Raw genomic sequence first — 22482 nt, 5'->3', positions numbered from 1 at the left:
CCTCTTGTGGCCGAGGGTCCTTTAAGAAAGAAGATGATATCTTCCACCTCGATACAACCGGTGATATATTTAAACGTCTCAATCATGTCTCCCCTCTCTCTTCGTTCTTTGAGAGAGTATAGCCGCAATTTATGCAGCCCCTCCTCGTACGAGAGGTCCTTGAGCCCCGAGACCATCCTGGTGGCTATCCGTTGAACCGACTCGATTCTCAGCACATCTTTATGGTAATGAGGCCTCCAGAATTGCACACAGTATTCCAGATGAGGTCTCACCATGGTTCTGTACAATGGCATTATGACCTCGGGCTTCCGGCTGAAGAAACTTCTGCGGATACAACCCAACATTTGCCTTGCCTTGGATGAAGCCTTCTCCACCTGATTGGCAGTTTTCATGTCTTCACTAATGATCACTCCTAAATCTCGTTCTGTTGTAGTCCTAGCTAAGGTGTAAGTTCTGCACGGATTTTTGCTGCTAAGGTGCATGACCTTACATTTTTTAGCGTTGAAGCCCAGCTGCCAGGTCGAGGACCAATGTTCCAACAAAAGCAGGTCCTGCGTCATACTGTCAGACAAATTGCAATTACTTACTACATTACATAGTTTGGCTTCATCGGCGAATAATGTTATTTTACCTTGAAGCCCCTGAGTTAGGTCCCCAACCAATATGTTGAAAAGGATCGGGCCCAAGACCAAGCCCTGCGGCACTCCACTGGTCACCTCCGATGTTTTAGAGAGGGTACCATTAACCACCACCCTCTGAAGTCTACCACTCAGCCAATCATTGACCCATGCAGTTAGTGTTTCTCCTAATCCCATCGATTTCATCTTGCTCAATAACCTGCGGTCTGGGACACTATCAAAAGCTTTACTGAAGTCCAAGTACACGACATCCAGGGACTCTCCCAAATCCAGCTTTCTTGTTACCCAGTCAAAGAAGCTGATGAAATTGGATTGGCAGGACCTACCCTTGGTGAAACCATGTTGGCGGGGATCCTGTAGATTCTCTTCATTCAGGATCGTGTCTAATTTACGCTTAATTAGTGTTTCCTTGAGTTTACTCACTATCGACGTGAGACTCACCGGTCTGTAATTCACAGCCTCTTCCCTGCAACCCTTTTTGTGCAGTGGAACAACATTAGCTGTTTTCCAGTCCAAGGGGACTCTCCCCGTACTCAGGGAGAGATTGAAGAGCCCGGATAACGGTTCCACCAGGACATCACATAACTCTGAGCACTCTGGGTGTAGATTGTCCGGCCCCATGGCTTTGTTCACTTTGAGTCTTGTCAGTTCGCAGTAGACGTCGCCGGGTGTGAATTTGGCGACATCTACTGCGAACTGACAAGACTCAAGGTAAACAAAGCCATGGGACCAGAAAATCTACACCCCAGAGTGCTCAGAGAGTTATGTGATGTCCTGGCGGAACCATTATCTGGACTCTTCAATCTCTCCCTGAGTACTGTACACTTGCACTACAGAGATAGCTAGAAAAAAAATAGATAAGCCAATGGATCTTTTTACCATCACTGATACTACCAAATGCCCAATGAATGGACTTTGTATACTACCACAACCAAAGGGTTTTCTTCTTGGCTATATATACACAGTATATGGACTACTGCAATCTGCATCTCACTGGCTTTTTGCTAAATCATTTCTCTCTCCTATCTATTCAGAAGTCTGCTATATACACCTCATATTCCATCAGTTTCACTATGCCCACATTACCACCTCCTCAAGTCACTTCATTGGCTCCCTATCTGTTTCTGCATATGTTCAAACTACTCTGACCTACATGTATATTCGCTCTGCAGCTTCTCAGTATCTCTCCTCTCTCCACACTCCCTCTCCGAGCACTCCACTCATCAGGTAAGTTTCATATCTGTACCCTTCTCCTCTACAGCCAACCCCAGACTTATTTCCTTCTGCCCTGCTGCATTGTATGCCTGGAACAAACTCCCTGACTCAATACATCTAGCTCCATTTCTGGAAGTATTAAAATCCAGACTCAAAGCCCATTTCTTTGAAGCTGCTTTTAATTCCAAACTCCAACCCACTGGTAGAGCTGCCTCTAGACCCAGAGGTTGAGAGATCAAATCCCAGTGCTGTTCCTTGTGACACTGAGCAAGTCATTTAATCCTCCAGTGCCAACCGCTTTGAATGTAGTGATAGTAAGAAGAGGGTTTATGTACCGAGTAGTCTGCTATGCAGTGACATCTGCATGTGCCTTTTTGGCCCAGCACAGTAGAATAAATTTCCGGGACATTTTTTTTTTTTTTTTGTTACACACCATTACAATAAAGTTTTAAATACTGATTTGTTTATGCAGAATCTCTTAATACATTCGTTAGCATTGTGCTTGTTATGACAGGAGATGTGGTCATTTGGCTGTATTAGTGAGATTTAAGATGATTTTAAAAGCTTCTAATAGTATGTTTCCACATGCACAGTTCTTTGGTGTAAGATGTTATTTGTTTGTGACTTCTGTATGTTTTCCTGGAAGTCGCTTAGGTTTAGGCAAAGTATATACAATTGGCCTGCTCTGATAAGCCAAAATTTAAGCCGGGTACAATTCAACCTTAGCATCAGCCCCGCATATTAGGTGAAAAAAAAAAGCATTAAGCAGCGAGTCCGCTCCGCTTTTACTTCCCGCCAGCCACAGCAAGGCCACACACAACACCGTTTCAGCCAGCCAAGAAGATAACAGCAGGCCGCACTCTTCTCAGAAAAGGCGAGCACGCCAACCTCTTACAGGCCCAGCTCCCCAACCAATAAGACCGCCAGCTGAAGAATGGAAAAGAACTATCGAGCAAATGGACTTAACACCAATGCCGCCATCATCCTCCGGCACTTCCACGGCGTCTCGGCCGGGAAATGCGCACCCTTTCCCACAATACCCAGTTGACTGCGAGCTGCTTGGCCCGCCTCACTCACCCATCCACGTTCACTCGCTTCTTGCTGGTTGCATAATCGTCTCCCAAGTCTAACCGGTGTCTTTTGGACATCTTTGTTCGCGCGGCCGTCGCCGCCACCTTCCGTCCCTTGGTTTCTCTTCTTCTTGCTTTCGCCCACAACTAAGCGTCTCTCGGTCGCCGGATCGTTCAGCCTCGGGCACTGTAGCACGAGCTTCTACCGCCGGGAAACAAGCCGGCCGGCCGGCCTACCTACCGACCAGGGGAGGGGGTGCGCGCGCACACATACACGCTGAGCGCGAGCCGCACAGCGGAGATACAGAAAATGGCGGCCGGAACCGCTCAACCGGGGAGCTGGGAACGGTGGGCGGGTCAATGTTCGTTCATGGCTCCCCCCTCCAAAAAAGTAAACTAGTGTCGTTTTCGAATCTCTTTCTTTACATTACGTGATTACACATTGTAAATAATTTTATTTATCCCTAATTTATTTTGTAAAGTTACTCTTGAACTCGACCGCGCGAATAGGATGCTGGGAAATACGACCCCGTTACGGCATGTGCCCATGATGCAAAGTCCGAGAATCTTTAAAGTTTAGGGGTCAATTCTCCTTTCAGTATAGAACTATGTCAATTAAATGCTTACATGATTTTTTTTCTAATTGCAAATATTACTTAAGCTGCCGGCTGACACATAACGTGCATTATGATAAGAGTAGAAGCACAATGGTTTTGCAAAAAATGTGACATTTCTATTGCGAGGCGTGGCTACATTTTTACACTTGCGTCTGCGCAATGGTTTATTGTTTTCACGTGCACCATGGTAACTTTCTTTTCACTGCCGAATAGGTTGTTATACTGTATAATTATGCTAGGTTCCTGCATCTTTCCTCTTTTTGGGTCAGAACCTTTTTATCCCCCCATATTTTCATTCTTGAGTAAGTCACTTAACTTTCCTTCGCTTCAGGTACAAATTTAATGATAGTGTATTTTTTCTAACAAAAAAGGTGCCAGTAGTGAAATGCCAGGCCATCTTTCAGTGGTGGAGTGATCAGTGGAGGATCTGCCATACAATAGCTAGGTCACCAAAGAATGTATGAAAAGGTAAAATTTGGTGGGTGGACCCTGGACTTTCTCATTAATACTTGAGGCCCATCGGCCAGTTTTAGCAGTCAGTGGAAAAGGTGCTAGTACCTGTATTCAGTATCTCTGAGTGGAGAAGTGGCCTAGTGATTACAGTAGCTGCCTTAATACCCTGAGGTTGTGACTTCTGTTCCCACTGCAGCTTCTTCTGACTCTGGGCAAGTAACTTAACACTTCATTGCCCCAAGTACAAAATAAGTACCTGTCTAGAAAATATCTAAACAACTTTGATGGTCAGAACTTTGTTCTGGTATTTATTAGCATGATGTATGAAGCATACTTGAATTACAGCAACATTGTTAACCCCTCAAGGGTCCTGGCAAGGGAGAGGGGAGGAGGAGGGGGGATGGGGGTTAGTCTGATGAAGACCGAGAGGAAGAGAATTTGGTTTCCATGCCATTACTCTCCCACTCAGGGTCCTCATTAGCAGAAGATACAGCCTCACACTGGGAGATATCAAGTTTATCAAGTTTATTAACAGAATTTGATTTATCGCCTATTGAAATCACTAAGCGATGTACATTACAATATATAGTAAGGTAAAAGAGGTTCACAAATTAACAATAAACATTTGACTAAAACAAACAAGTAGTTGGGATGGAAAAATTAAAAGTTACATATTTCATTTAAAATAGAAAAGTGGGAAAAAACAATAGGTAAGGGTACATAAAAATCTCAGCTATTAAAAAAAACATAATCTGCTTTAAACATTGAAGGCATCTCTAAATAGATAAGATTTTAATGATTTTTTAAATATTAAAACATCTTTTTCATCTCGAATATATTGGGGAAGGGCATTCCACCATAGGGGACCTGTCACTGAAAAAATATCTGCCCTTCTAGTACCAATAATCTTCAAGGAAGGAACTGAGAGAAGATTTTGGTTAGAGGAACGAAGTGAACGTTGAGTATTATAGGGTATCAAGAGTCTAGATATAAATTGGGGTTCTTCACAAGCTAAAGTTTTGAAGATGAGTAACATTATTTTAAATGTGATTCTATGGCTAATAGGCAGCCAGTGAGAATCTTTCAACAGCGGAGAAACATGATCGTACTTTTTTGCATTATATATAACTTGATTGCGGTGTTTTGAATCAGTTGTAATCTCCTTTTTTCTTTTGATGATATGTTAAGGAATAGAGCGTTGCAATAATCAAGTTTAGATATTACTAAAGAATGGATCAGTATTGTAACAGATTTTGGAGTCAGAAATTTGGATATTGATCTAATACGACGTAATTTAAAAAAGCAATTTCTAACTGTTAGAGAAATATGTTCATGATAAGTGAATTTTTCGTCAATTAGAACACCAAGAATTTTAACTGAGGGGACTAGATTGAGTGTGGAGTTATTAAGAATAAATTGATTTGACAAAGTTATATCATTTTTCCAAGTAAATAATACAGCTTTAGTTTTCTTTATGTTAAGAGATAATTTGTTTTTATTTAACCAAGAATGAATTATTTCTAATTTTTGATTGATGGACTTGATTTCGTTGTCGCATTTGGGATCTAAAGGGTGTATGAGTTGAACATCATCTGCGTATGCAAATGGGGTAAAGCCTATGGAATGACAAATGCTTAACAAAGGAGAAAGAAAAATGTTAAACAAAAGGGGGGATAAGATAGAACCTTGAGGGATACCAAATGTAGAAGTATAAGCTTTTGATGTTTCATTTTTAAATTTAACAGAGGAGGTGCGATCTGCAAGATATGAGGTTAACCAAGTAAGGACATTATCTGTTATGCCTATTGATTCTAGTCTTTGTAACAATAAATCGTGATCTATGGTGTCGAACGCTGCTGAAATATCTAAAGAGAACAAAATGACAGATTTGTGGTGATCTAAATGATATTGAATATTGGTAGTTAGACCTATTAACGAATATTCAGTGTTATGAAATTTTCTGAACCCTGTTTGGTTTGGGTGTAATGCATTGGTACTCTCTATGAAATCAGAGAGTTGATTGAATACTAGTTTCTCCATAAGTTTTCCCAAGAATGGTAGATTAGCTATTGGCCGATAATTAGAGGGGTCATTTATGCTGATATTATGATCTTTGATAATAGGAATGATGGTGGCGGTTTTCCACAGTGGAGGAACAGTTGCAGATATTAAACTCTTCAGTATTAGTAGATGAATGAATGGTCCAAAATGAGAAATATGTTTTTTTAAATAGTACGGAGGGATAATCTCGGAACCCGAATTTTTTAGATTAATTTGTTGAAACAAAGATTCTATGTCTTTAATGGAAGGGAGTTTGAATTTTGAACATTTTGCTGTTGGGACGGTTTTGATTTGATCTATGTTAGTCGTATTACTATTTATGATAGATGTGAAGGAGTTTCGGATATTGTTGATTTTTTGACTAAAAGCGTTAGAAAGATCTTGTGCTGTTAATGTAGAGTTTTGAACAGTATTTTTTATTTTATTTTTGGAATCTATTGTTTTTAGAATATTGAATAGTGAAGAAGAATTTTTAATTTTATCAATTTTGTTGGAATAATATATCAGATACCAGAGTTTGACCAGATTAGTGGCCCTGGATCTTGGAGAGGACCCGACAGTACACAGGATTTATAAGCCCTCAGCACTCTTAGCGTTTTGCGAGTGTTTTGCAAGACGAGCAAAACACTCGCAAATCTTGCCTTGCAAACCGAGTGTTGACTCGATATGCGAGCCCCAACAACCGGAGAGAGTGGGAGCCAGAAGGCCTTGAGTATGCGCACATCCTGTGGGTTGGTGCTGCATGCCGGTGCCCGATCGCTGTGAGGGTTTGGGCGAGTGGCGATGCTGGTTGTCGAGGGTGGGGTGGGCGAAGCTGGTTCCTGGGATCTTGTGCACTAAAAACGCTAGCGCACCTTAGTAAAAGGAGCCCTGAGTGGAGTGGAAATGGTACACATGAAGGGGCAGATTCTGTAAAGGACGTCTAAAAATTAGGCGTCGTTTAGATGTCCAGGAGCTGAATGCTGAACACGATTCTATAATGCATAGACACACTATAGAGAATCATGCTCAGCAGTGCTGAGCAAATCTAAGCATATCTATAGTTTTAGACATCTATAACGTTATTGTGTGTTAGCGTTATGATGTCATTAGAATGGCAATTGTATGCTGTTTTTTAACATTAAAATTGTATGCGGTAAAGTGCTGGTACCACTATTATATTTTATTTATTTATCTTTAATCTTATCTTATTTATCTTTAATTATTTATTACCACTTATATCCTATGTGGTATTTACATTTGGCTCCTTTATCCTATTTCTTTTCTGTTCTGGTTGCCCAGGGTCACAAGGAGCAATGGGGAATATGAACTAGCAACCTCAGGGTGCTAAGCCTTTAGCTCTAACCACTGCACCATACACACTCAGATAGTAAACTGCATGTCAATTCCAAAGCCAAGCTTATATCCTCTTGATTTACAAGCAGTCATTTATCTAGGATAAATATCAAACATGTAACTTCAACACTTGACCAATTCCTCTTTTGGCCTCTATGGGCTCCTTTTACAAAGGTGCACTAGTGTTTTTAGTGCATACACACGATTAGCACGCTAAAACTACCGCCTGCTTAAAAGGAGGCGGTAGCGGCTAGCGCGCGCTAAAACCGCTAGTGCACCTTTGTAAAAGGAGCCCTATGTTTCTCAAAGTACATGGGAAAAAAAAAAAAAATATATATATATATTGCATAATAAATCTTCTATTTTTTGGTGGAAAGAGGACTCCTTGTAAAATCAGGTCTACTTTTGAGCGTGAAGTGAGCACTAGATAGGCCTGAGTTAGGTGGAGGCGTCACTTAGGAGTGCTTGAAGCATCTGCATATAGGTGAACAGGGCTTCTATTTTGGGGGGTTTAGAGGACTCCAATTTGATATTAAGGTCAAAAGATGTTTAATAATACATTACTTAATATATTTTGCATACCAAACCTATTTGGGGGGGTATGCAACGTGGTTCCTAGCCTCTCATAGAGCTCTAAAACAAAATTGTAGGAGGTTAGAAAAGAAATGAAAAAATCCCATTCAGATACAGATAAATTAAACTGGAAATCTGTGATTAGAAAATATAATTTTGAACTTAGGAAAGCGCCAAAAACCTATTATGGATGTAAAATAGCTAAGTCCAGTAATCAGAATATTACTCTTTTTAAACTCTGGTGTTCTTTGACTAATTCTTACGCAAAGTCTGAGCAATTACTATCTCCTTTTGCTGATGTTTAAGCTTGTTTTTTTTCAAGACAAAATTTCTCTTAGGCAATCTTTTTCTGTAGGAAATATTGGATATTTCTTCTCTTATTTAAAAAATCCCACACTGGAGATACCAGTTGATCGCTATTGGTGTTCTTTTGATTCAGTCTCTGAATACCAACGGCCGCTTTTACAAAGCTGAACTAGCGGCTTCGCTGCGCTAACGGCCCCGAAGCCCACAGAGATTTAAAGGGCTTCGGGGTTGTTGTTGCGCGGCTTTGTAAAAGAGGTCGCAAGTCTCCAAATTGTGTGAAAAGTTGAGAAAGTGTAAATGTTCACTGGACCCTTTTCCATCTTTCCTTTTTCTTAATATTCCTTCACATGCTATAACGTGGTTGACCATCTTACTAAATTATTAATTGGAAAATGGATACTTTACACAATCTATGGGGCAAATAACACTCCTTCCCTTTCTGAAAAAAATCAGATCTAGATCCTACTATCCCTTCTCATTATCAACCAATTGCTAATATACCACCATTGACAAAGTTGCTAGAATCAATTGTAGCTGGTCAACTTACCAATTACCTGGAGAAATTCTCACTACTTTAACCTTTTCAACATGGATTTCGTTCTAATTTTAGTACTGAAACTTTATTGATTTCTCTTCTTTCTAAAATCCAACAATTACAACTACAAAACAAATGTTCAGTTTTGCTCCAGTTTGATTTGTTTGCGGCATTTGATGTAGTGCATCATGATATTCTCCTTCAATTACTTTCAGATATGAGACTTAATCAGGTTGTCCTTGTTTGGTTCTCTAAAATTTATTGTCTCGTTCTTATTCAGTCAATATTGATGGCAATATTTCTAATTCCTGTCAGCCTTCTTGTGGGGTTCCCCAGGGCTCTCCGCTTTCCCCAATCTTGTTCAATCTTTATATGACTACTTTGAACATGTACAACTTGTCAGCTTGGGAAACGCTTTTTACTTATGCGGATGATAGCTTTATACTGATTGAGGTTGATTTAAATATTACCAATTTAACTTTTAAAATAAATCACTGTATTTCCAAAATTCATGTCTCTCCAGATGAAGTTAAATACAGCCAAAAGTAAACGTTTGTGGTGAGGCCCAAAACTGGACTATCTTCCTCCCACTGTACTTCTGGACTCTGGAGTTTCTCTACAAATTAAGTTCTCCAAGATTTTGGGAATACTTTTTGACTCCTCCCTCACCTTTAAGGATCAAATAAACTCTCTGGTTAAGAAAGGTTTTTTAAATTTACGAATGCTGAGGAAGATTAGATCTCTTTTTCATCAATGTCATTTTTCTGTCCTGGTCCAATCAATTACTGTATACTTTCTCAGCTAGATTACTGCAATGCTATCTATCTTAGCATCACAAAGATCTGTCTCCAACAACTACAATTGATTCAGAATACCGCTGCGAAGTTGATTTATGGAAAGAGCAAATTCGACCATGTGACTCCTTTGCTTTGAGCCTTCATTGGCTCCTGGTTTATCTCAGAATTCAGTTTAAATGTATATGTATTATTTTTAAAAATTTACATGGTATTTATATTCCTCTTGTTCCTCTTCTATGGAACGTTTATAGATTTTCATATGTGAGAGGTACTCAACGATTTAAACTTTCTCTCCCTTCTAAGAAATGAATTAAGGGAGTCAAGAATTTCAGCCTTTCTTTGGCTTTTAAATTTTCCCAATTATGGAATGAACTTCCTGTAATTTTGAGATGTCCCTGTTCCCTCCAATCTTTTTGTAAATCTTTGAAAACTTTTCTATTTGCTAAACACTTTGAAAATTAATTTCCATGTATTTTAGCATTTTTATTAATTTATTGTTAACCGTGTCTAGCTTCCTATGGTTAAAGATCCGGATTACAAGGCTAAGGGCTCCTTTTACGAAGGCGCAGTAGCAGTTTAACGTGTGTAATACCGCGCGCTAAACCGCCGGCCGCACTAGCTGCTACCGCCTCCTCTTAAACAGGCGGTAGTTTTTAGGCCAGTATAGGGGTTAGCACGTGATGAAAAGTCGCGCACGTTAAACCCTCTAGCGTGGCTTCATAAAAGGAGCCCTATGGTTTAGTTTAGTTTATAGAAGACTCCAACTTCTAATGATCATTATTTGATAATGTGGTCAAAGAAGGACAAGTTATTAGGGATTCTGATTTTAAAAAACACAGGACGAAACATGTTGGTGAAGTACATCCCTATTCAGAGACCACTAAGCTAAGTACTTTTAAAAAATAAATACTACAGTAATTTAAAATAGAAAATTAAAAACTCTAAGATTTATTGAGGTTTATACCTAATATAAAAGATCCAATGACGATTGGACACTTAAATCTTTAGGCAATGAGAGTTTTTGAGCCTAAAGTGGTGTTGTTGAAGATATGAATGATAACATTGAACACATTGAATGAAGTATTAATTGTGATAGCACAAATTTGAGGCGATTCACATATTTGATGTACAATCTTGACATCATTGTAACATCATCAATATGCACCTAGATGGCAGAATGTCACTAAAAAATAATAGGAATATGTGCTGGGGTTCCTGACCATACTAGGGATTTGAACCCACCACCTGTGGAAGATGGAAGCAGTGCCTTTAACTACTGAGCCACAGGTGCTTCCTTTTATACAGAGGTTCCTGCCATGTGAGATGATACCTTAGGAGATCATAGCCATCTCAGGGAAAAATAAGTTTCTTTCTGCATCCTGGAAACGACAGAGTGCAAATGTAAATGGCATTATCCCAGGACAAGCAGGCATGATATTCTCACATGTGGGTGACGTCATCTACGGAGCCCCAGCGCGGACAGCTTTTCAAGCAAACTTGCTAGAAGTTTCAAGTTTGCACACTGCACCACGCATGTGTCTGCTTCCTCGCCCACTAGAGGGCGCGTTCCACCTCGTGGTCCTCAGTTCATTTTTTTCCGCGGAGCCAGTAAGCCCTGTGGATTGTGAGCTCCTACTCTTTTTTGTGTCGCTGCTTCCTGACACCGCGTCTGATTTTTTCGGTCGCTGTGCTTTTGATTTCTGTTCTTTTCTGTTATTTTCCTTTATACAAAAAAAAAAAAAAAAAAAAAATTTTTGTCTTCTCGTTGGGCTCCGGGGGCTCCCGGCAGCCGTGGCCGCGGGACGTCGATCGTTCCCGGCCAGTTTCGTCGTTGATGTCCCGTCCTGTAACGGGTTTCAAAAAGTGCAGCCGGTGCGAGAGGCTGCTCTCTATTACAGACCCCCACCGGTGGTGCATCGTTTGTCTGGGCCCGGAACACCCTACCTCCTCGTGCGATCGCTGTTCCACGTTTCAACCCAGGGCTCTCCGTCGCAGGAGGGCCAGAATGGCGGAGTTGTTTAAGGCGGACCCCGTGGTAAAGGCCTCGACGTCGGCCTCGGCTTCGGCCCCGGCCTCGACCTCGGCCTCGGCGTCCTCGGGGCCCTCGGCCTCTCCTCGCCCTTCGACTTCCAAGTCGACCTCGGGAACGAAGGCTACCTCGGGTAAGTCCTCCTTTCCATCCCCTACAGGGTCTGCAAAGAAGCCGTCCTCTGCTTCGACCAAGGCGGGTGGGTCGTCCTCGGCCCCGCCTCGGGCCCCGCCCGTGCAAGCCCCGAGGGAACACTCGAGACCGAGGTCGCCCTCCAGGGAGCATGCCCCGGATTCGGATCTCCCGACTTTCGTCGGGATCCCGGCTTTCCAGGAGCTCCTCAGAGCGCTCATATCAACTGAGCTGTCGGGGGCCCTGGAACAGCTGCAACGGGCTTCGACCCCGGCGGCTGTTGCCTCGGCGGCCTCGGCGACCTCGGCCTCGGGTGCCGGGGCTCCCTCGACCTCGGAGACCGGGGCTCCTCCGACCTCGGTCTCGGCTGTCGAGGCTCCGCCCGCCTCGACCTCGGTCTCGGCCTCGGTTTCGGTCTTACCATCGACCGCGGGGGATCAGCCGGAGCGTAGCGTGCGGCCCCGGGACAAGGTGCGTCGGGTCCGCCGCATTTCCTCCTCCTCGTCCTCGAGGTCCTCCCGGGGGTCTTCGCCCTCGCCTCGGACTCGGTCGAGGCGCCGGCCGAGGAAGCCGAAGCGCTCACGGGGTTCGCCTCGGGGGCGCGGTCGGTCTTCCCCGATCGGGGGCGAGGCGTTGCGGGTGTCGGAGTTGCGCATTGACAATCCGAAGCTTCTCCGCTCCCCGGCGCGTCGGGTGTCCCGTTCTTCCTCGCCGAGGAAACGGGAGGGGGCCCTCGTCCCCCGGACCCCGGGGTCTTCGCCCCGGGCCTCGTCGAGGCGGACTCGTTCTCCTACCCCCTCGAGGCCTGTGGAGAGGACATCGTGGGGCTCGGGGTCAGGGAGAGATCCCTTGTATTATTCGCACGAGGCCTCTCCGGTTTCCTCGGCGAAAAAGTCGAGATCTCCTTCCCCACCTGCTAAACCGTCCTCATTCTCGGTTTTTGTGCAGGACATGGCCAAGGCCCTCGGGCTGGACCTTTCGGTCGGATCCCAGTATTCTAAGGAGTTCCTTGAGGAGCAGGACCTTCCAACTCCACCTCGGGAGGCTCCTCGGCTCCCATACAATAAGGTCCTCCTGCAGACTTGGTTAAAAAATTTGTCAAATCCTCTTACGGTCACGTCAGTCCCGTCCAAGATGGAGGGCAAGTACAGGACGCTGCCGGCTAAGGGGTTCGACAAGGCGCAGCTCTCCCACCAGTCTTTGCTGGTGGAATCTGCCCTTAAAAAGTCTCAGCCTTCCCGGGTTTCTGCGGCGGTTCCACCTGGTAGGGAGGGCCGAACCCTGGACAAGTTTGGCCGTCGCCTTTATTCCAATTCCCTGATGGCCACCAGGGTGCTAAATTATGCATTCACTTTTTCCTCCTATCTTCGAGGTATGGTGAAGGACCTCCCTCAGTTTCGTGACTCCATACCGGACTCCCAGAAGGCAGGTTTTGATACATTCATGTCCAACCTGTCTCAACTGCGGTTGTACCTGTTTCACGCCTTGTACGACGCTTTTGAGCTGGTTTCGAGGGTGTCGGCCCTCGCGGTGGCCATGCGCCGTCTGGCCTGGCTTCGCACCCTCGACATGGACCCAAACATGCAGGATCGCCTGGCAGATTTGCCTTGTGTGGGGTCCGAACTTTTTGACGAGTCATTAGAGGCGGCGACCAAGAGGTTGTCTGAGCAGGAGCGCTCGTTGGCCTCTTTGGTCCGGCCCAAGCCTAGACCCCCGCCGCAGAAACCCTTCCGCCCTCCCCCGAGGCGGTACCCCCAAAAATCTACTCCCGCATTTTCTAGACCGCCACCTAGACGCCAGGCTCAGAGGGGCAGAGGGGGACAAACGCAAGCTCCGGCGCAGGGCCCTTCCAAGCCCGCGCCTTCTTTTTGACGGGCTGAGCGGATGGGGCGGGTTCCCCTCCGCGACCGCTCAGAATTCCCTGCCTATAGGGGGGCGTCTTCGGTCCTTTTACCCAGCCTGGACCGAAATTACATCAGACGCCTGGGTGCTCCGGACCGTCTCCGAGGGCTACTCTCTCAATTTCTTGTCTGTGCCACAGGATATGCCCCCGGGACCTTCCTCTTTCAATCGGAGCCAGCTTCCCATCTTGCTGGCCGAGGCCCGGGCCCTGTTGAAGCTTCGGGCGGTCGAGCCAGTTCCCGCAGATCAGCGGGGGACCGGGTTTTACTCCCGCTACTTTCTGGTCCCGAAAAAGACCGGGGACCTGCGCCCTATACTGGACCTCAGGAAGCTCAACAAATTCCTGGTCCGGGAGAAGTTTCGAATGCTGTCTCTCCCGGTTCTATACCCTCTCCTGGAGGAAGGGGACTGGATGTGCTCCCTCGATCTGAAGGAGGCATATACTCATGTTCCCGTGCATCCGGCCTTCCGGAGGTTCTTGAGGTTCCAGGTGGGGGACTTGCACCTTCAGTACAGGGTCCTGCCTTTTGGCCTAGCTTCGTCCCCTCGAGTCTTTACGAAGTGCATGGTCGTGGTCGCGGCGGCCCTGAGAAATCGGGGCCTTCAGGTTTTCCCCTACCTGGACGATTGGCTGATCAAAAGCGCGACCAGGGAGGGGGTTATCTCAGCGACCCGACAGTCTATCGCCTTCCTTCAACGACTGGGGTTCGAGGTGAATTTCCCCAAGTCGCAGTTGCAGCCGGCCCAGTCCCTGCAATTTATAGGCGCAGTGCTGGACACTGTGAGCCGACGGGCATACCTCCCGCAGCCTCGCTTGGCGGCCTTGGTTCGGCTGGGGCGGTGGGTCTCGCAGCTGCGGGTGGTCTCGGCCCAGCGCATGATGATGCTTCTGGGCCACATGGCATCGACGGTCCACGTCACCCCGTTTGCCAGACTGCACCTGAGAATCTCTCAGTGGACCCTGGCCTCCCAGTGGCGTCAGGATTGCGATCCGGTGTCCCGCCTCATTACGGTCACTCCTTCTTTGAAACGGTCGCTCCGTTGGTGGACCGATTGTTCCAATTTTTCCGGGGGGTTGCTGTTTCTGGCCCCTCCCTTTCGCAGGGTCCTGACCACGGACTCTTCGGAGTATGCGTGGGGGGCCCATCTAGACGGGCTGCGGACCCAGGGTCTGTGGTCGTCGGAGGACCGTCGATGTCACATCAATGTGCTGGAACTTCGAGCCATTTACATGGCGGTTCGTGCGTTCGACCACCTTCTTCGCGATCAGGTAGTCCTAGTTCGCACGGACAACCAGGTAGCGATGTACTATGTCAACAAGCAAGGTGGGACGGGCTCTTGGCCCCTCTGCAGGGAGGCGCTTCGCCTTTGGGAGTGGGCGTTCTCCCGAAACATCTTCCTGCAGGCGGTATATATTCAGGGAGACCAAAACTGCTTGGCAGACAAACTCAGTCGGCTTCTTCAACCGCACGAATGGTCTCTCCACTCCAGAGTCCTGCGAGAGGTCTTCGACCGCTGGGGGACTCCGCAGGTGGACCTGTTTGCCTCCTCGGAGACTCACAAACTGCCCCTATATTGTTCGAGGATGTTTTCCCCGGACCGTCTGGAGGCGGATGCCTTCCTTCTGGACTGGGAGGGGAGGTTCCTGTATGCGTTTCCTCCTTTTCCCTTGATCATGAGAACGTTGGTACGTCTCAAGTCATCCACCGCCACGATGATTCTCATTGCGCCTCGGTGGCCTCGTCAGCATTGGTTCTCCCTGCTTCTTCAACTGAGTGTCAGGGAACCTCTGCTTCTGCCTGTGTTTCCCTCTCTGCTATCTCAGAGTCGGGGTTCGCTGTTGCATCCCAATCTGCAGTCCTTGCACCTGACTGCTTGGTTCCTTTCCCCTTCACTTCAATCCAGGTCTCTCAGTCAGTGAGGGAGGTTTTGGAAGCCTCACGCAAGGTCTCGACCAGGCTTTGTTATTCACAGAAGTGGACCAGATTTTCATCTTGGTGTTCCTCGCGACATCTGAATCCTGATTCTGTCCCGGTGGCTTCGGTTTTAGACTACTTGTTACATTTGTCTAAATCAGGCCTGAAGACGACATCTGTCCGGGTACATCTCAGTGCCATTTCAGCTTTTCACCGGCACTTAGATGGTCGTGCTCTTTCGCTTCACCCTATGGTGCAACGGTTCATGAAGGGGCTAATCAATGTTTGTCCCCCTCTGAAGCCTCCTCCTGTTGTTTGGGATTTGAATGTTGTCCTGGCTCAACTGATGAAACCTCCCTTTGAGCCTATGGACGTGTCCCTTCTCAAATTCCTTACTTGGAAGGTGGTTTTTCTGATTGCTCTCACATCGGCTCGAAGGGTTAGTGAGTTGCAAGCTTTGGTTGCGGATCCACCTTTCACGGTGTTCCACCATGACAAGGTGGTTTTGCGCACGCATCCGAAATTTTTGCCAAAGATTGTTTCGGATTTCCACTTGAATCAGTCCGTTGTCCTTCCTGTGTTTTTTCCTAAGCCCCACTCCCATCCTGGCGAGACGGCGCTCCATTCTCTTGACTGTAAGAGGGCGTTGGCATTTTATCTCCAACGTACCAAGTCTCATCGGAAGGTTCCTCAATTGTTTTTGTCCTTTGATCCTAATCGTCTGGGACATCCGGTTTCCAAACGCACCTTGTCCAACTGGTTGGCTGCTTGCATTTCTTTTTGCTACGCTCAGGCTGGTCTCCCGCTCTCGGGGCGTGTCACGGGGCATAAGGTCCGAGCGATGGCAGCTTCGGTTGCTTTCCTCCGATCTACTCCCATGGAGGACATTTGTAAAGCTGCCACTTGGTCTTCGGTTCATACGTTCACCTCCCACTATTGCCTGGACACTTTGTCCAGAAGTGATGGCCGGTTTGGCCAGTCGGTGTTACGTAATCTGTTTTCATAAATTGCCATCCTCCCACCTGCCCTTTTTTTTTGGTTGGCTTGGAGGTCACCCACATGTGAGAATATCATGCCTGCTTGTCCTGGGATAAAGCACAGTTACTTACCGTAACAGGTGTTATCCAGGGACAGCAGGCATATATTCTCACAACCCACCCGCCTCCCCGGGGATGGCTTCTTTGCTAGTGATGGAACTGAGGACCACGAGGTGGAACGCGCCCTCTAGTGGGCGAGGAAGCAGACACATGCGTGGTGCAGTGTGCAAACTTGAAACTTCTAGCAAGTTTGCTTGAAAAGCTGTCCGCGCTGGGGCTCCGTAGATGACGTCACCCACATGTGAGAATATATGCCTGCTGTCCCTGGATAACACCTGTTACGGTAAGTAACTGTGCTAAGTCCACAGCCCATACTCTCTTATGAGACCAAATAAGAAGCTATTGGGATACTGGAGAGGAGGGGGTGGGTTAGTACCCATGACCTGTGGAAGATGGAAGAAGTGCCTTTAACCACTGAGCCACAGCACTTCCTTTTAGGCAGAGGTTCCTATTATTTTTTAGTGACATTCTGTCATCTAGGTGCATATTAATGATGTCACAATGATGTCAAGATTGTGCATCAGATATGCCCACTTGCTCTGAACCACAGCCATTGTGAGTAGGAATTCTCTTCTTATTTTCTTAGCCTTTTCGGAATGAGGTTTAGTATGCTATATATATTTCAGGTGCTTTGCTTGAGTAATGAATTATTAAACATCTTTTTCTATTATTATCAAATAGGAGTCCTCTTTACCCCCCAAACTAGAAGGTTTAGTATGCAATATATAATGTATATATATTTTTCATGTGCTTTGTTTAAGAAATGCATTATTAAACAACTTTTGACCTTTATATCAAACCGGAGTCCTCTTTACCCCCAAAAAATAAAGCCCCGGTAACCTATATGTGTAGACCTCCAGAGCACCTAAGTGATGCCTAAGTCACATTCACCTAACGCCCAAAAGTAGACCTGGTTTTGCAATGCCTACATTTAAGGCGTTAGTTAGACGTGTTAAGACGCTGGGAGGCATGCAATTCTGTAAATAGACGTCTATATCAAAGCCATGCCTATCCCACACCTATCCCGTTAGTCACAGCTTTTTCCGATAGGCTCCCACGAAATTGTAGACACCTATTTTGTGACTCACATCCAGCCTTTGGATGTCTAAGTGTCAATTATTACTTGATAAAGTCATTAATTGGGCTTATTATCCACTTTATTTGGATGCTTAAGTCAGTGGACGTCCACATTGTGGACGCCTAAAGTTAGATGTTCTTTACAGAATCTGTCCAGAATTGCTTATTTATTCTTTCCAAAATTTCAAGGACTAGAGGGCATATAATGAAGCAGCCAAAAAAGCAAATAGGATGCTAGGAATTATTCAAAAAGGGATGGCTAACAAGACAAAGAATATTATAATGCCTCAGTATCACTCCATGGTGTGATCTCACCTAGAGTATTGCATTCAATTCTGGTCTCCTTATCTCAAGAAAGATATAGCGGCACTAGAAAAGGTTAGGGTTCTTAAGCTTGGAAAAGAGACGGCTGAAGGGGAGATATGATTGAAGTCTACAAAATCCTGAGTGGAGTATAATGGGTACAAATGGATCGATTTTTCACTCCGTCACAAATTACAAAGACTAGGGGACACTCAAAGAAGTTACAGGGAAATACTTTTAAAACCAATAGGAGGAAATATTTTTTTCACTCAGAGAATAGTTAAGCTCTGGAACACATTGCCAGAGGTTGTGGTAAGAGCAGATAGCATAGCTGGTTTTAAGAAAGATTTGGACAATTTCCTGGAGGAAAAGCCCATAGTCTGTTATTGAGAAAGACATAGGGGAAGCCACTGCTTGAAACATAGAAACATAGAAATAGACGGCAGATAAGGGCCACGGCTCATCTAGTCTGCCCACCCTAATGTCCCTCCCCTACCTTTGCCCTGTGAATAGATCCCATGTGCCGATCCCATTTGGCCTTAAAATCAGGCACGCTGCTTGCCCTGGATCAGTAGCATGGAATGTTGCTACTCTTTGGGTTTTGGCCAGATACTAGTGACCTGGATTGGCCACCATGAGAATGGGTTACTGGGCTTGATGGACCGTTGGTCTGACCAAGTAAGACAATTCTTATGTTCTTATTATTAAGTAGCACATTTAGAACAAATCAGAGAAAATATATTTTCATTCAATGTGTAATTAAACTCTGGAATTTGTTGCCAGAGAATGTGGTAAAAACAGTATTAGCATAGCAGGGTTTTAAAAGATTTGGATAATCTTCTAAAAGAAAATTCTATAAGCCATTAGTAAGATGGACTTGAGAAAATCTGCTACTTTTTTCTAGGATAAGCAGTGTAAAATCTGTTTCTCTATTTTGGTATATTGCCAGGTACTTGTGACCTGGAGTGGCCACTGTTGGAAACAGGATACTGGTCTTGATGAACCTTTAGTTTGTCCAGTATGGCAAAGTTTATGTTCTTATGGAGGTTAGATACCCCCTAATGATGACTGGAGTTTTTAATATATCTTTGAATCCTTCCCATGAGAGCTGTATGAAGGAATAGGCGGAGAACTACAGCAAGAAGCATGGGGATGCACTTCACTTTGTTATAACAAATTTAAATTTAGTAGATATCTGGAAAGTTAGGAATAGAGTGAAAAGAATTGTACCTTTAATTCTCACCTACTTCACTGCTACATAAGAATTTATATGATTTTAATAGAAAAAACTTTCTCATATGGGGTAACAGATCCTCAAATGGAGATGATTACATGATCTGACCATGCCCCAGTATGGACAGATGTTAGATCCTGAACATCCTCTAGTTTTGGAGATTAAGTGATAGTTTGATGGAACACCTAGAAGTTTGTGGGAGGGTGCAATGGAATATTTGGAAAGTAATGATAATGGGTCTGTTTCACTTCTGTAGTGCAGAATACGATGAAAGTGATCATTAAAGGGAGAATGATATTTACAGGAACTCATAAGGAGAGAGCATCTAAAGAAAATTAGCTTAGAGAGAGAATTAAAGTTTTAGAGCAGATTGAGGATGTATCAAGTGGGAGTGTTAGAGTAGGTTGTTCAGTCATTGGTTTAAAGTGTATTACAGATTCTTGGAGTACCTTTGAACTTGTGAATGAAGAAGAGGTATCATTGATCATTAGTCAGGTGACACCAACACATGTGGTGTTAGACCTATGTAATACTAGTATTATAAGGCAGATATCACGTGAGGTGAGTCCTTTTGTAATGTCTGTTGTGAATAAGTCATTGAGTGAGGGAATTCTGCCTTCAGGGTGTAAAGAATCCACAGTTACACCGATCTTAAAAAAGAGTGGGTTGAATGTAGAGGAGATGAAGAACTTTCGGACAATCTCTGTGGTCCCTTTTTTGGGTAAGATAATCATAAGGGTTGTCATTAAACAGTTGAATGTTTATGTAGATCAGATTGACTGCCTTGATCCATTTTAATTTGGATTTAGACAAGTGCATAGCATGGAATTGCTTCTGGTTTCTGTGTTGGATACTTTACAGGAGGAATTGGATAAAAATATGAGATATTGCCTTGTGTCACATGATATTTCAGGGGCTTTTGACTCTGTCAATCTGGACATGTTATTGAAGTTGGAAAGATTAGGTATGGTTGGGGGGGTTTTGCAATGGTTTGCATTCTATCTTAGGGGGCAGATCCTTTAGAGTATGAAGTGGGACAGAAGTATCTGGAGTGGTGAATGTTAAGAGAGGGTACTCCAGGGTTCGGCCCTATCTTCTATACTTTTCAATATATATATATCCACATTGGGAGCAGTGTTTCAGGAGCTAGGTCTACAGTATAGGCTCTATGCTGATGACATTCTCTTTTTTCCCCTGTGGGTAATGGTGTTCATGGGTTGGAGAGATGTTTGCAGGATTATATGGAGAAGATTGTAGAATGGATGAATGATCATGGGTTGAAGCTGAATGTGAATAAAACAAACGTGATGATTGTGAAAAATTGGAGGGATGATTGGGATTTAGAGAGGTTGAGTATGATGGGTGAGGAAGTGATGCTGAAGAAGGAGATGAATGTGTTGGGAGTGTGCCTGGACAGTTCACTGTCTATAGAAAGCCATATATTGAAGACAATACAAGCAGAGTTTATGCAGTTGAGAATGTTGTAAAGGTTGAAACTGATGCTGCAGGATTATGATTTTCGTACTGTAGTGCAGGCGCTAATTTTAAGTAAAGTGGATTATTGCAATGCATTGTATTTGGGGGTTTGAAGGTGAAGATGAGGGCATTACAGTTACTTTTGAATTCAGCAGCATGGTTGATCACTGGTGTGCCAAGAACAGCTCATATAACACCGATTCTAAAACTACATCAGTTATTGATTCAGCACAGAGTGCAATACAAAGTATTGTCAATAAGTGCATCAGGTAGTGTACCATGTTGTATTGAAGTTTGAGATCTGAAACAAGCATGCAATTAAATTCTAACAAGAGTAGGTTAATTGTACATTCATGGATTGGGGATGCTATGTTGTCGGTAGGGAGAGGAGTGAAGCTTTGGAACACTTTGGCTAGAGCCTTGCGGTTATGTGTATCCAGATTAGGCTTTAAGAAACTACTGAAGACATATTTATTTGTCAATGCATTTATGTAATGAGATGTGGCAGAGGTTAGGATGTGAAGCTTTGTGGTAGGTCAAGGATTTGGATTTGGCATTCTGATGTTATTCTAAAGTTATGTAGAATTTGCCTTTTATAACAATTATGTTTGTACTATCAAATTTTTATGTAAACCACATAAGTTATATGCGGTATATAAATCTTTTAAATAAATAAATAACAAATACTGTCACTCTGGATATATAGGAAGACTGGTTGCAGCAAGAGAGGCACTACACATTGACGAAATGGGTTGGGAACTGGCTTGGGGGAAGGCTTCAGAGGGTAGTGGTGAACGGCACCTCCTCCGAAGTGACCATTGTACATCCTTTAAAATAGAGTTAACTATAAGCAAGGAAATAAGGCAGAGAGGCTGAATGTAAAAGAACAAAAGTGGATTTACTATCTGAACGTGTTGGTCCCTGAAGGACTTAACGAAGAAATAGACTGAATGTCTTTAATATAAATATCTATCTTCCATTTGATCTGCCGCCATGACTCTGGTTACTACAGAGAAAAACAACAGTCTCAGAAGAGCGGGAATATTATCCAGCCAGGTTGCTTGCCTTAGTTGGCTGACAACCTTATGAAACCGGAACTGACGACAGACACTGTTAAAGAATGAATGAATGTGGAGTGGAACAACTATCTCAGAGAAAAGCATGATAGTAAGCTGCTATTTTTTCTATTAAAAAAAAAGCTATTTGAATAGAATGTCTTTTAGCTAATATAGTTAGCATTGTGGTAAATGAGAGTTATATCTCCTTTGTGTTCCTAAGTGGACTTTAGTTAATACTGTGCTTTTACTTTAGATTTTGACATTGGGAGCCTCAACCCTGAAGAAAAGACAGTGAAATATGGACATGTTGGTAGAGGTGCTTCCTAAATGATTATTTCACTACAGCTAAGTACTACTTTGATACTAAAAAGTTAAATATATAAATGAAAGAAATTAAAAAAAATATATAAAATTGATCCAGTGACGATTGGGGTTTATGCGCTTTTTTTGCATAACCTGTCCTAGAGGCACTTTGAGAGCCCACTGAGGATCAAAAAAATACTTATATACAGGTAATTTTAGTACAAGCATTTGTGGCTAAGCTTTCTGTTAGGACCGCGACATTGGCTCTTAGAGCCCTTTTCTATGTTTTAGAAAATTGTTTCTCATGATTGATTTAAAAGGATAGTGTACCTAATCAACATTCAGACTCCTGAGG

General features: G+C 44.1%; 2 protein-coding genes across 3 annotated transcripts in view; one reads left to right on the top strand and one right to left on the bottom strand.

Annotated features, from left to right (window-relative positions):
- Positions 1-3330, bottom strand: part of DHX15 (DEAH-box helicase 15) — a 260868-nt gene extending 257538 nt beyond the window's left edge. Inside the window, exon 1 of one of the 2 annotated variants that reach the window (XM_033948308.1) lies at positions 2931-3330. In XM_033948308.1, the coding sequence (XP_033804199.1) occupies positions 2931-3001 (71 nt within the window). In that variant the 5' untranslated portion in view covers positions 3002-3330. The remainder of the gene's footprint in view (positions 1-2930) is intronic. The other variant, XM_033948298.1, reaches the window with a different exon arrangement.
- A 586-nt stretch (positions 3331-3916) lies between these two features.
- SOD3 (superoxide dismutase 3) overlaps positions 3917-22482 on the top strand; it is a 43121-nt gene continuing 24555 nt past the window's right edge. The window contains exon 1 of the mRNA XM_033948383.1: positions 3917-4008. Within this exon, the coding sequence (XP_033804274.1) occupies positions 3997-4008 (12 nt within the window). The 5' untranslated portion in view covers positions 3917-3996. The remainder of the gene's footprint in view (positions 4009-22482) is intronic.

The sequence above is a fragment of the Geotrypetes seraphini genome, chromosome 1 (genome assembly GCF_902459505.1).
Source record: "Geotrypetes seraphini chromosome 1, aGeoSer1.1, whole genome shotgun sequence".
Classification (NCBI taxonomy): Eukaryota; Metazoa; Chordata; class Amphibia; order Gymnophiona; family Dermophiidae; genus Geotrypetes; species Geotrypetes seraphini.
The sequence above is the reverse complement of the archived record's forward strand: the minus strand, read 5'-3'. Positions and strand labels throughout refer to the sequence as shown.